Genomic DNA, 13,727 nt, shown 5'->3' with positions numbered 1-13,727 from the left:
ATCATAAAATTCAGTAGCCATTCTTTTCTTGTTTGTTTGGTTGTTTATTTGTTTATTTATTTATTTATCTAGGCTGCATTGGGTCTTCGTTGCTGTGTGCAGGCCCCCCTCTAGTTGCAGCGAGTGGGGGCCACTCCTCACCACGGTGTGTGGGCCTCTCATTGCGGTGGCCTCCCCTGTTGCAGACCACGGGCTCCATGTGCCCAGGCTTCAGTAATTGCAGCATGCGTGCTCAGTAGTTGCGGCACGTGGGCTCAGTAGTTGAAGCATGCAGGCTCTAGGGCACTCGGGCTTCAGTAGTTGTGGCACGTGGCCCCAGCAGCTGTGGCTTGTGGGCTCCAGAGCTCAGGCTCAGCAGCTGTGGCGCACAGGCCCAGCTGCTCTGTGGCATGTGGGATCCTCCCAGACCAGGGTTCGAACCCGTGTCCCCCGTGCATTGGCAGGCGGACTCTCAATCACTGCGCCACCAGGGCAGTCCCGGGAACAGTCTCTTGTGGGTTCCCCAAGGCCTCTCCAAGCATCTTCTCAATGTTTCTCATTATGGCCACTTTCTGATGGGCTTTGAGAGGATATTCAGTTCTCTTAGGGATGGGGGCCCCCTTATACCAGAAGTACACAGTGATGGTAATGCCCCCATTTAGTAATGACTCTGTGTGATGCCACCAGTACATTGAGATGTAAAGAACATCACCAGGGCCAACCACTGTTCCGTAACCAACCACGTTCTGGAAATTGGGGAACCTCTTGTAGTCAGGATTGTCAAAGTCCACCTGGCTCTGTCTGTCACACGGATGATGAACAGGATATGGGTAGAGGCACTCAAACTGATCCAGAGGGAACAAAATGCATCGCTTGTAGTCTTTTATCCGAGCAAAGAAGTTCTGTTGCTCATCATCGTGAGCAGGTGTCACATTTCCTTCCACGCCAATAAGCAGCAGGTTAGAGGTCAGCTGCCCCCAGCCACGCTTTCCCTGTTGCTTATTAATCCAGTTCCAGTGAAAACCCAAGAAGTCCATGACAGTCTTCCTGCTCACAGTGTCGTTGAGTGTTTGCTGCAGATACGACCTCTCTTCACCTCCTCACTGCTGTATATTCTGCAGTTTCTCAACAAACTCATGAAATTTCATTTCTTCCCTATTGGACCTCAGCTTAAAGTTCTGGAAATTAGCCATCTTCTTCTCATCATAGTGCAAGAACTTGTGGGTGCTGGCACTGTACACAGAGAAGTCTCTGTTGTCAATATTTTCTTGCAGTTATTCAAGGCCCCATTTTAGGGCAGGATACACAAGATTTGTGTCTGTCATCACCACAGGCTCCTCATTCTCAATAAGCTCCTCTGCCCCGGGGTTGCTCTGACTGAGATGCAGGATGGGCCAGGTCGGGAAGGTATAACTGAGTAGTTGGGACTCATCCCAGGTGGGGCCGGGGGCCTCAGTCTCTTCCCGGGGTTCTCCAGAGCCCGAGGCCGCAGCCTCCACCGCAGTCGCCGCCCTCAGTAGCCATTCTTAATACATAATGCATATTAACATTAAATTTTGGCTTACAAAACCCAGAAGTTGATATTCAAATCCCCCCTTCCCAACAGCTGACAGACTCTTAAACTACATTTATGTTATGTTATGTTATATATTATATTTAGGGTGAGGGTCCAAGTAACCCAAAATAAAACAGCAACTGGTAAGCTTAATTTACTGTGATTGCATGAAGAATTCAAAATTTTAAAAAGAAACTGGAGAGATGATTTTTAAATACATATGGAAAAAATAAATATGTAGTAATTTCTAAGAAACTTTTTGAAAAAGAGATGAGAGTAAATACCTTACCACATATAAAATTTACTATGCTGGTTATTGAAATGAAAACAGCATTTCATTAGCATAAGCAAAGACCAGAAACAAAGTAAAAGAACAGAAGATAATTGAAAAATAGAAGATGGAGTTCAGGGCTGCCCAAAGAGTTAGCATTTGAAGAGGAAAAGCCTGGAGAGTGAGGAAGTTCAAAGAAGAAACCCAAAAATCTACATTCAAATCCCCCTTTCCCAACTGCTGACTGACTCCTAAACTACATAAATATATAAAAATAATATATATTATAAATATATGTAAATAATATGTAAATTCTATTATATTATTTATAGAGTGAGAGTCCAAATAACCCAGAATAAAACAGCAAATGGGAGGTTTAAGAATGTATCTCAGCAGCCACACCAAGAAAACAAAAATGAAAGTTTAATCCCTATGGAAGTAAAGAAGCATTTGCAAAAATTTTAGTATTTCTCAGTTTTCACCTCAGAAGGGTGCCATCCTAGGATTAAGTGCCATATTCTAGAAGTGAGGACTATGTACTACATGTAAGGGCAAAATTTAAATAGACCTATCTTGACAAAGTCTAAAACTAAGTCTGACCAGGACTATAGTAATCTGCCAGCCATCTGTGTACCAGATGAAAAACCTTAACATGCTTTAGAGAAATGTCCATCAAAAGAGTCCCTAAAATGTTTCATCCATCAAGCCAAAAGTTATGAGACATGCAAAAACAAAAACAAAAACAAAACCCACAGAATCAAATAATTGAAAGTAAAAAAAAAAAGAGAGAAAATAGGCAATAGAAATAGACCTAGAGATGATTCAGATATTAGAGTTATTCAACAAGGACCTTTAAGTAACTATGATCAATATGCTTAAGAAAGTTACAAAAAAATTGGACAAAGTAGAAGAAGAGAGAGAATTTTAAAAGAGAATTATGGGCTTCCCAGGTGGCGCAGTGGTTGAGAGTCTGCCTGCTAATGCAGGGGACACGGGTTCGAGCCCTGGTCTGGGAAGATCCCACATGCCGCGGAGCAACTAGGCCCGTGAGCCACAACTACTGAGCCTGCGCGTCTGGAGCCTGTGCTCCGCAACGGGAGAGGCCGCGACAGTGAGAGGCCCGCGCACCGCGATGAAGAGTGGCCCCCGCTCGCCGCAACTGGAGAAAGCCCTCACACAGAAACGAAGACCCAACACAGCCAAAAATAAAAACAAATAAATAAATTAAAAAAAAAAAAAAAAAAAAAGAGAATTATAATTTATAAACACTAGCCAAATGAACATTCTAAAACTGAAAAATAGAAAATAAGAAATTAAAGATCATAAGAAGTAACAAGCTCAGAATTAATGTGTTAAATCTACAAATAACTATTGAGTAACTACTGGCAGACACTCTTCTAAGAGAAAGGGGTAAAATAGTGCACAAAACAAAATCTCCTTCCCTCTTGGATCTTATGATCTAATGAGGGAAACAGAATATGAACAATATAAGTAAATAAATCTTTTTTAGAAGATGACAACTGAAGGTGATATTACAAGGGAAGGAGACACTAAAAAGTTAACACTTGAATGAAGGAGGTAAAAGTAAAACACATATAAAATCTGAAGAAGGGCCTTCCTGGCAGAAGGAATAAAAAATGTAAAGGTCCCAAGAAGGTGGTGATTTGTCTGCTAAAGGAAAAATAAGGAGTTTAATGTGGTTGTAATAGTAGGAGATGAGATTATTAACCACTGCAAGGACTTTGGATTTTACCCTGAGTGAGATGAGAAGGTATTACAGAGCTTTTAGTGTAAGTGTGACATGATTCAACATCTTGCATTAGACTGTAGGAGTTAAGAACAAAAGTAGGTAGAAAACTTTGGAGTCTATTATAATAATTCAAATAAGAGATGATGGTGATTGAACCAAGATGGCAGTGGTGAAGAAAGTGAGAAATATTTATATTATATTTATATTCTGGATATATTTTTTAATCAATGGCCAACAGGGGATATAAAAGATAGAGGGGACTTATATGTGACTTGAATTTTTTGCCTGATCAACTGAAGGAAAGGAGTTGCCGCTAGTAAATGGAAAAACTGAGCATAGAAGGTTTAGGGATAGAGTTTTGGAAATGTTGAGTAGGAGATAACTGTTAGACACCTAAGTAGAGATGTCAAGAGCCAAGTAAATATTTGGGTACATGAAACAGGAATTTGGGGAAAAGATCCAGACAGGATCCAAATCCAGGAATTTGGGAGTTATTGACATATAAACTGTATTTAAAATAATGAGGCTGGTTGACATTTCCAAGGTGCAATAAGTAGAGACATGTAAAAGATTTAAAATTATTGTTCTCTGAAAAAGAAGAATAAAACAAGGATAGAACATTTGTTTATGGAAAATACAATGGTTTGCTGTTAGGAGTCTCTTTTTAGATACCTCCTCTCATTTTATCTGATAGTACAAGATCATCTAGATAGAATTTTAACACTGAATGATCTTTTAAAAGTGAGAGTCATCTTCAGAGGATGCTAGTGAATCAAATTATTTGACAACTGGTAAGTAAAGAGGGAAGTAAAAATCAGGCATCTATTCTGCTTTTCCTATCAAACTTTACCATGCAGTAACCAAATGATAAGTAAGAGGAAAGTTTTCCTTAATAAAAGTATTCCAACTAATAATACAGAAGAAAAACTGAATTAGAATAGCATCATTTGACATCCCCTAATTATGAATGGATCTAGGCATTGAGAATCAATTACAGCTAAATTATAAAAAGAGAAAGAAAATGACAACATGGGCCCTGATCCAAATAGCCCCATGAAAAAATAAAATAAATCTAACCTAAATCTTCTCAATCCACAAGGTCCAACTACCAATTCACAGGAAATTCAAAAGTCTGAGGGATGAGCTAAGTTGATTGTTTAGAGGGGAGGAAGGAAGAATTGGGTTCTTCTGAAATGACATGAGCAATTTTGATAAAGAAGGTAGCATTTGAGTTAGACTCTGAATAGTAATTATGATTTCAAAAAGAGAAGGGATTTAAAGGGGTTTTTCATGTTGCAGGAACGATCTGAGCAAAGACAGGGAAAGTGTGATATATTTGTGACAAGGCCAATTGTCTGGGTGGCTGAGGAAGAATCTTAGCAGAATAGTGAAACCTTGCTTGAAAGTGAAGATGGGAGTGTGTATGTTTATGTGTTTCCCTTAACTGTACTTTCTAAATTTTCTAAAATGAACAAAGGATTGTTATGTAATTATACTTCTATACTTACATAAATTCAAGTTTTAAAAAATGTAATTTAATAGAGCTTTCAGTCAACTAATGGAAAACTTCTAATGCCATGATCAAGTTATTTTACTTTTCCCCTCACCAATCCTGGTTGTGCAACTAAAGATATACTTGGCTGTAACTCTGTTCCATTAAATGTTGATGCTAAGGGTGTCACCAGTCATAAATTTTAGAAAAAATCAAGTAGCTTTTTCAGGAATCTAAAAATCATTACCATTACTGAAATGTTCAATTTGAAGCCCAGTTTGAGAAATATAAAATTTCTACTTTATCTTCAGGGAGGTCTTCCAAGCATACTTAATGTGGATGCCAATAAATTTTAAAATACATTGTGAATATAAACAGAGTAAATACAGTTTGTATAGGCTCCAATTAAGACAGATATTAAAGCTATAGCTTGATTTCCAAATTGTTCTTCGTCCTGCAGATTGGGGACAATTTAAAACCTGACGATTGATAGAACATGGCAAGCTAGTCAAATGGAATGAGCAGAGACAGATGTGGGAGCGAGGATGAAAATGGAAGGAGTGATCATCTAAGAAGAGGAATAATTTAAAAGACTTGAGAATTGTAAGCACTTAAGAAAAACCCAGGGCTCTCAGTCTCTGGTTGCTGGCAGAGGCAGCCAAAGCAGGTCTGCTTAGTCTGTTACCCAAATTGGCTAAGAGCAGACACACTTCAAGGGGTATGAACAATTTTTAACTGAAAAATGGAACTAAGATGTGTTCAAAGAAATGGGGTCCGACCCAAGAATAGTGTTTAAAATCAAGAAATCTGGGACTTCCCCAGCAGTCCAGTGGTTAAGACTCCACTCTTCCACTGCAAGGGGTGAGGGTTTGATCCCTGTTCAGGGAACTAAGATCCTGCATGCAGCACAGTGTGGCCAAAAAAAAAAAAAAAAAAAAAAAACCTGGGTTCAAGGAGATGTCAACTAGATGGAGAAACAGGATAGGGATCTCAAAAGGAGACAAAAGAGATCATCCAACCTTTGAAGCCAGCAAGGATGCCAAGAACTTATTCTTACTGGGTTTTTCTGTAAGGAAAGCAGTTCTGCTGATATAAAGAGGCAATGCCAGAATAAACCCGAACATTTTACCTTAATATGTTCTATCTTGGGAAAATCCACCCCAATTTTGTGCTTTTTCAACCTTTCTTATCGTTATCAATCAACACAAACTTGATGCCAAGTAACTAATATGTATGTATATTTCTCCACACATATGTTATTTGTATATATGAAATTATTCATGGACATTTGCAGTGCATTTCCTGTTGAGGGCACCATACATTCATTCATCCAACAAATATTAATTGGGTACATACTCTTTGTAAGCTCTTGTAACTGCTGGGTGTAGAGAGGTGAGTAAAGCTAACTTAACCTCTGCTCATTATGGAACACATTCCAACTGAGAGGTGTGAGCATTAAATAAATAAGATGGTAACAAATTCAAGGTAGATATTTGGAACAATGGGGTATGAGAGTTAGTGACTGAGTGGCACTTTAGGTTGGGGTGGTCAGGAAGATTTTTGAAGAGGTGGCATTCAAGCTGCATCCTGAATTGTAAGAAACAGCCCTAAATGAGTGGGTTTCAGTGTCTAGATGAAAGACAAGGAATAAAAAAAAAAAAAAAAAATTAGGTTTTGTGATCGGATACCTTGGAAAATGTTTGGGAAAACCACGAGTGTTTGAGTCAAATCTCATATGTACTTTGAGCCCCTCTTTTCAGAAGCGTTTCTAAAAGAAAGATGCCCAGAGAGAGATTTTTTTTAAAGTTTGGAATCTTCTCTAAGGGAGAAGTATCAAGAATGACTACTAACTTGAAATGAAAATGTAGATTCTGCAGAGCAAAAGAGATGAAGCCATCATGTTTTTATTGTACAAGCTGAGTTTCACAGGTGAATTTGATACTTGGTAACATGCCCCGCATGCCCGAATGAAATAAATGAGAAATGCAGGAGATGAAGGTACAAATCCAATTTCCCTTTTGCAACAAGACAGAGTCAGTAAGTCTTTGCTGCTTTCTTCATTTGAAAACTCATCCATATTTTATCTTCCTTCATAAACAATGTTTAGATAAACCCAGTGAATAATGGGGTTGAAAGGAAATTTTAAAGGTCATCTTGTGTATACCCCTGGCTTCAGGCAAGATTGCATTTATGCCCACCCAAGAAGCTGTCGTCTTTTCTGTCAGGTTTTGTTTTGGATAATGTTTATTTTTTCCAGGGGGGAGTTAGGTAGGGAGGACAGTAATGAAGAGCATGTTTGCCTTAAAAGTACAAGCAGAGCTATTTTTAATGTAGGAGCCCTCCTCTCCCTGTTATGCCAGGGGCAGAGTATTCTCCAAATGCCTTATACACTTACTTTCAGCTCTAAATGTATTTGTGCAAATCTCATGAATCATCAAGGCTTTTGAAAATATTTATAGGGAAAGAAACTCTACCCTTTTCATTAGAGTGAGTAAAACTCACATTTGTATCTCGCTATTGTTTAAGGAGAACAATGGATGGGTGGATGAAAGAGAATGTCAGCTGGATCAACAAACAGCTGTTCCAACAGAAGTCCTGCTACCCTATACAGCAGAGCAGTACTAATTGCTGCCTTCCCTGGAGTCCCTAAAGATGTTCGATAGGCATTTAGTACCCTGTTTAACTAAAATCAAAAGTTAGGGCTGAAATGAGACTTTCATCATTATGACTACTTCACCTCCAGAGAGAAAGCTGTAGGCCTTTAAAACTTTCTTTATCTGACCTCCCAAGAAGACTCCACCACTTTCCAAGGCAATATATTCTAGTGTCCTCTTCAAATGACCTAACTGAAACTTATAACCGGGTGGTCTCATGTCCAGGCTTTGATGGAAGCAGGGACTCTCATATTATGTATAAATATATACTCCTTATAATATTCATAGGCCCTTGCAATATTATTTTCTCTAGGTCACAGAAATCAAATTTCTTCTGAAGGCAGTGTGGTACTGGGTAAAGGTTATAGGAATTGGACTCAGTTCTGGATGAGAGTCTTGGCTCTTCCATTGACTAATTGGATGGCAACTTATTTGAGACCTAGTTTACTCAACTTTCTCACAGGGTTGCTGTGAGGATCAAATGTGACAATGCATAAATCATTTATAACAACATGCCTAATCCATATTAGATGTCAATTTTTATCACTGCCTACCCACCTTTTTCCTTTATCAATGGATGTTTTTCAAGTTTTTATATGTTGTTTAAGTCATAGAGTATAGATAGAGGTTCAGTCATCTAAGAACCATAAATAATCCAGATAACTTTATACTTCATTACCAATTCACATGTGTTTTACTTAATTAACAATAGAGCATGGGGATTTCCCTGGAGATCCAGTGGTTTAGACACCGTGCTTGCTTTGCAGGGAGCGTGGGTTCGATCCCTGGTTGGGGAACTAAGATCCCGCATGCGTGGCACAGCCAAAACATAGGAAAAAAAAAATCAGTTAAAAAAAATGAAAAAAAACCCCAATAAAGTATGAATATTATGAATTCATATTTTGCTTTTGATCCAAAACGATCTACAAATTCTTTTCTGGGATCTTCTTAAAGCTTGTCCTGTGTAATATACATTCAGAGATTATTTTTCTTTTCTTTACATAGTAATTCTAAACAGTATTGAATCACATCTTCACATTTCTCAAATTCCTAAGACATTTTAAATATAAATCCTTTGCTTTTGGAGTCAGGCAAAATATTATTGGCTATAACAGTATTGCTGGTCACCATTCTGTCATCTAGATTATAAATAAAAATAGTAAATAGGGCCATTGTAAGTACCAATTTGGGTAGAACACAATATATTTTGTGGATGCAATGACTAAAAAGGTGCTTTCAGACCAAGTTTTCTTCTACTTATGAGTCATGCCACAATTTTTTTCTTTGACTTGCCTATAATGTGCCAGGCACTGTGGCAATAAACTTGAATGACATATTCTTGTAGACTTCAACTTAGAGAGGAAGAAAAAATTGCAAGTTTGTAAGTTACAACACCACTTGACAGATCTTAAAGCAGATGTACAAGCAAAGTGTCAAGAAGCAGTTGAGATGGGATACTTGAGGTAGTCTAGGTGCAGCATGGTATAACGGATTTACCAGTCACAAGATTCTAGGCACAACTGTGTGGTTCTCAGTCTCCTCATTTGTAAAGTGGAGATTTTTTTTTAATCAGGGGAATTATAACACTGTGTTGTCAGGGTCTGTTATGGAGTCCTTTTCTTTCCAGAGATCCCAGATCCCTGAAAAGAGAAAGAAATTTCAGACAGCTATCACCCCAAGTGTTCTGATTCAAGATCATCTGAGTCTCTAGTTTCTGACCTTAGGGTAAAGTGCAAATTCTCCACCAATATTTAACAGCTCTCCACTACACTCTTCCACGTTTCTCTCCTGCCTCATGATTCACTACCTTCCCCAGACGAAGAAGGAGGCAAAAGCACTCTAATCAGAGGAAAAACATATGCAAATAAAATCTCAGAGACATGAAAAATTGTGACAGATTAAGGAACATTTGGAACTTTAAGGTAGCTGAAGAAGATGGGAGCCATGTAAAGAGCAGCAAGAGGTGGTACAGACAGGTAGGTTGAGGTGAGATATAATATCAAGATAAAGAAGAAGACAATTTTCTAGGCAACAGAAAACTAAAAGAGAGAATTGGTTCCTCCGTTCTTGTTTTCTTTTGTTTTGGATAGAAGCAAGTTCTCATAAGATTTTTTTTTTTTTTTTTTTGAAGATCATTCTGATAGTGGTGGGGAAGGTGAACTGGAAGGGTTAAGAGGTGGAGGCTGAGAGGTCAGACAGTCAACTAGGGAAGAGCTCCAGGTGAGGCATGATAAAGGTCTAATGAAATTCTATGCTAAATTAATCTCCTTATCACAGGGCCAAATAATGAAGTATTTTGGTAAATGTCTGCAACCACCAAATTAACATTATAATCTGTCATAAGAACATGTCTTAGAAACACAGGTCTGGGACGGTCCTTCAACTTGCCATGTCATCTTTCAATCCTGTCTACTTTGGGAAGTCAGTTTTCAGAACCCAATTCTTGGGTTAAATGTGACTGCCTAAATTTACTGTCCAAATTTCCAAAGATGATACATAATCTTATTAAAGTTTTTAATAATCCCTTTAACTATTACATTACCTATAACTATTACATTATCCTGGAGAGCCCTACTCCATCCATCTCTTGACAATGAGACTGAATCCAATGATACTATAGTCTCAGCTCAGTTTTAAGTGCCCTGTGCTTTGCTAGCAAATTGCCTACTCAGAAACCAACACCAGTTTTAACCCTATTACAGTCTATTGTGGAGGCTCTGTTATCTTCACTTGCTTTATAGCGGATGACTATTATACACCACGGGACTCCAGAACCTGGGACTCCTTTCAGATAAAGAAATATAACCTAAGGTGTCTGCCATATTCAAGGCTCTGTCAGTTGCTGATAAAGCTACGAGGATATACAGATCATCACAGCCATTTCATTCCTCCTGAAGTAGTAGTCAAACATTATCTAACAATAGGCTACTGGGATTAGACTGTAGATGGCTTGCTGCGTTGGTCCATCTTCGCCCTGGCCCAGTAAGTACCCCTTTTGGCAGTTTCATACCAGTGGTGTCAAAACATCGCGTGAGTCTATTAAGATTTACCAAGATATTTACTCTTTGCTATCTATTTAAATGAAAGCCTTCTTTTTTACCCTTTCCCTCTATTTATCTGACATTCTCTCCCAATAAAACACCTATGCGCTCCTCAGGAACAAATGTCGATTTAACATTTTTCACTACATTTTTCACTACTAACCTTCATGACAGCTATAGATGTCTGACAGCATGTAACTTAAACATTTCAGTGGTGCTTAGCATATTTTCTCAAGGAGCAATTGGTGGAAGTGAAAAGGAAACAATATACTTTTCAGTAAGCAGTCTATACCTAACTGCCTACATCTCTCCCTCTCTTGTCCCCTTCCTCTTCTGGGAGGTTGCCACGGTGCCAGACTACGTGTATTGTGAGTGCTGCTGTTTACAGTTTAAAATGAAGCATATACCTATTACAGAAAATCTGGGAGAGAATACAGAAATGTAGGAAGATTGAGAGAAAAATTGATCTCTAATAAATCAATAATCATTACTTTGGAACCGTTCCATACAGTATTTTCCCTATGAATAAAATTTTGGAATTTTAGTGTATTTTAATTTGTTTTAAGTGTGTTTGTATTGGTAGGATCCATATTAACTTGTTATATTCAGGAATATTTTGGTTGCTAGTGACAAAAATCCAAACTGAATAAGTTTAAGAGAAAAAAATGTTAGAAGGAAAAGGCTCATTCATGTAACTTAGAAGAACAGGGGTTGATCAGGTATTTTTCTCAATTACTACAAATAGGAAATATTCACATAATGTGGCAAGAAGAGGGAGAGTACTTTGACATCCTCCCACTTAGAATCCCAGAGGAATGAGCTTTCTTGGCTCCCAGGGAAGGATGCTGGTGGACCTGGATCAGTCGCTGTGTTGGGGTAGACCCCTCTCCCCCTTAAAACTATAAGAAGTTGGGGAAGAGCAATTTCCCAAAGAAAGGGAAGCTCCTGTTTCTAAGAGCACAGCCAGGAGGAATAGTGGATAGTCACAATCAAGAGATGAGTGTTTTCTAATGTCAGGAACCATGAATTTTCCACAAAGTAAGAATATTCTTTATCCCAGGAAGAAGGAGAGTAGCAGGACTTTATGAGGTGCATTTTAATGTATACCTTCTGTCCTTCATAAAAGATTTTTAGTTTTATTTCTTTTTTCTTGTTACTTCAGCTGTGAATCTCTGTATTGGTGAGCCAATGCTATAGATAAAGATGTTGCATTCCCTCAAGTGTGTTGGGGTAGAAAAAAGATTAAGGATCAATTGTTCATCCACAAGTAATGAATCAAAATTTAAATATCAATTGATCTATTGCTGGAGATTTAGGTTGTCTCCATTCTTTTACCATTTTAAATAATGCTACTTAGAACATAAAGAGCTTTCTAGATTTAGAATTATATAAGACCAATTTTTAGCAGTAGAATGACCAGTTCAAAGGGTATATATAGTTCACTTTAAGGCCCTCAGTCCATTAAGTATTACTGAAACAGTATTTCAGTGATGCAGCTTCCTAATGCTGGCTGGACCAGCTGGTTTATTTTAGTATTAATTGTCCAGTGGTCTGCACGTATCAGCTCATGTATTTACAGTTGTTAGCACTAAGCGCAGTGCCTTGCATATGAAATGCTTTCAACAAATGTTTCTCAATGATGAACAAGAAGATGCTGGTGTTGAGAGTCCAGGGATTTTCCTAATTAATCTGTATTTAGGATGAAAGCATGAAAAGGAAGTTCCTTTTATACAAAAGCAGGACACTGAAGACAAATGACTGGCAGAGTAAAGTAACTCACCTCATTCATTAAGTATAAAGGGTAATTCAAGTTTTACCTGCCTGTCTGCTGCTTGCAGGAGCTTAGCCTACTCCATGTGTCCAAAGAAGATTAAATAAACCAGTGTTTATGGAAAGAAGCCATTGGTGCATATAGTGGAAAGAACTCCAGCTCTGGAGTCGTGAGACTTACTCTCCAGTGGAGGCTCTTCACCACCCTGAGTGTTGGTTTCCTTATTTGATCAATAGAGCTAAGAATGTCTGCCACGGCTGCCTCTCAGGGCTGCTATACAGAATGAATAGGTAATGCATGAGGAAGTTCTTTGTAAATTGTAAAATCCTGCACAAGTAAATTATTCTTACCATTATTATTGCAAATTCAGAAGAGTTGCTCTTAAATGATTTGAGGTTGTACATCTCTTTGGAATGTAATTCAAGTTATGAGCTCTCTCTCCCAAAAAAGGGGCACATACTTTTAAAAATTATATACAGTTTCAGGCTGTTTATGAAATACCACAAACTCAGGGGTACATGAAAATAAAACATAATATGTTCTCCCTGCTCAGAAGCTACTTGCACTCTAGTCAGACAGACATACATTAAAAAAATAAAAGAAAGAAAAAAAAAAGAGAAGCAAACAGGATGTGGTAATTATGGATGACTGTAAAGAAGAGCTATCACTGGAAGTCTAAAGCCACGCAGAAAGTCATCATGGAGGGGGCTTCACGTGGGATGGTTCTTGACAAAGGGCAAACTATGTATGGTGAAGAGCTATCTGGTACACAATGGAAGATGAGAAATATACATACTCTATTATGTCCAGGCACTATGCTGGGTCTTGGACAATAATATTAATAAATTAGACATATTTATTAATCTTAAGAAGATCCTGATATAGAAAAATATAAATGAAGAACAAATAAAGAGAATGTGATGTGAAAGTGTAGTACTTTTTCTGGGAGGGTGAAAAAAGGTTTTTGAGAAAGTGTCATTTGAGGTCGGTTTAAATTGTGAACAGAATTTAAGTAGAGATAATAGCATTTGGAAAGAAATAGCAAAGAGAAACAGTATGTTACCATTACTGGATCATTATGGGGGTACATGGCAAATGAGGCCATGTACAAGAGAGTGGACCTAGGATGCTTTTCTAAGGAAAAGGCACTTTATCCTGGAGATAAATCCAGACTTGCTTAAGGATAAGAATAACCAAATGTTTTATTAAAAAAC

General features: G+C 38.1%; 1 protein-coding gene across 1 annotated transcript in view; it reads right to left on the bottom strand.

Moving 5' to 3' along the window:
* Positions 1 to 455: 455 nt before the first annotated feature.
* The window catches only part of LOC118899557 (hypoxia-inducible factor 1-alpha inhibitor-like), a 110,988-nt gene continuing 97,716 nt past the window's right edge, over positions 456 to 13,727 (bottom strand). Inside the window, 1 exon segment of the mRNA XM_036861331.1 lies at positions 456 to 1,504. Coding sequence (XP_036717226.1) covers positions 456 to 1,504 — 1,049 coding nt within the window.

The sequence above is a fragment of the Balaenoptera musculus genome, chromosome 8 (genome assembly GCF_009873245.2).
Source record: "Balaenoptera musculus isolate JJ_BM4_2016_0621 chromosome 8, mBalMus1.pri.v3, whole genome shotgun sequence".
NCBI lineage: Eukaryota > Metazoa > Chordata > Mammalia > Artiodactyla > Balaenopteridae > Balaenoptera > Balaenoptera musculus.
The sequence above is the reverse complement of the archived record's forward strand: the minus strand, read 5'-3'. Positions and strand labels throughout refer to the sequence as shown.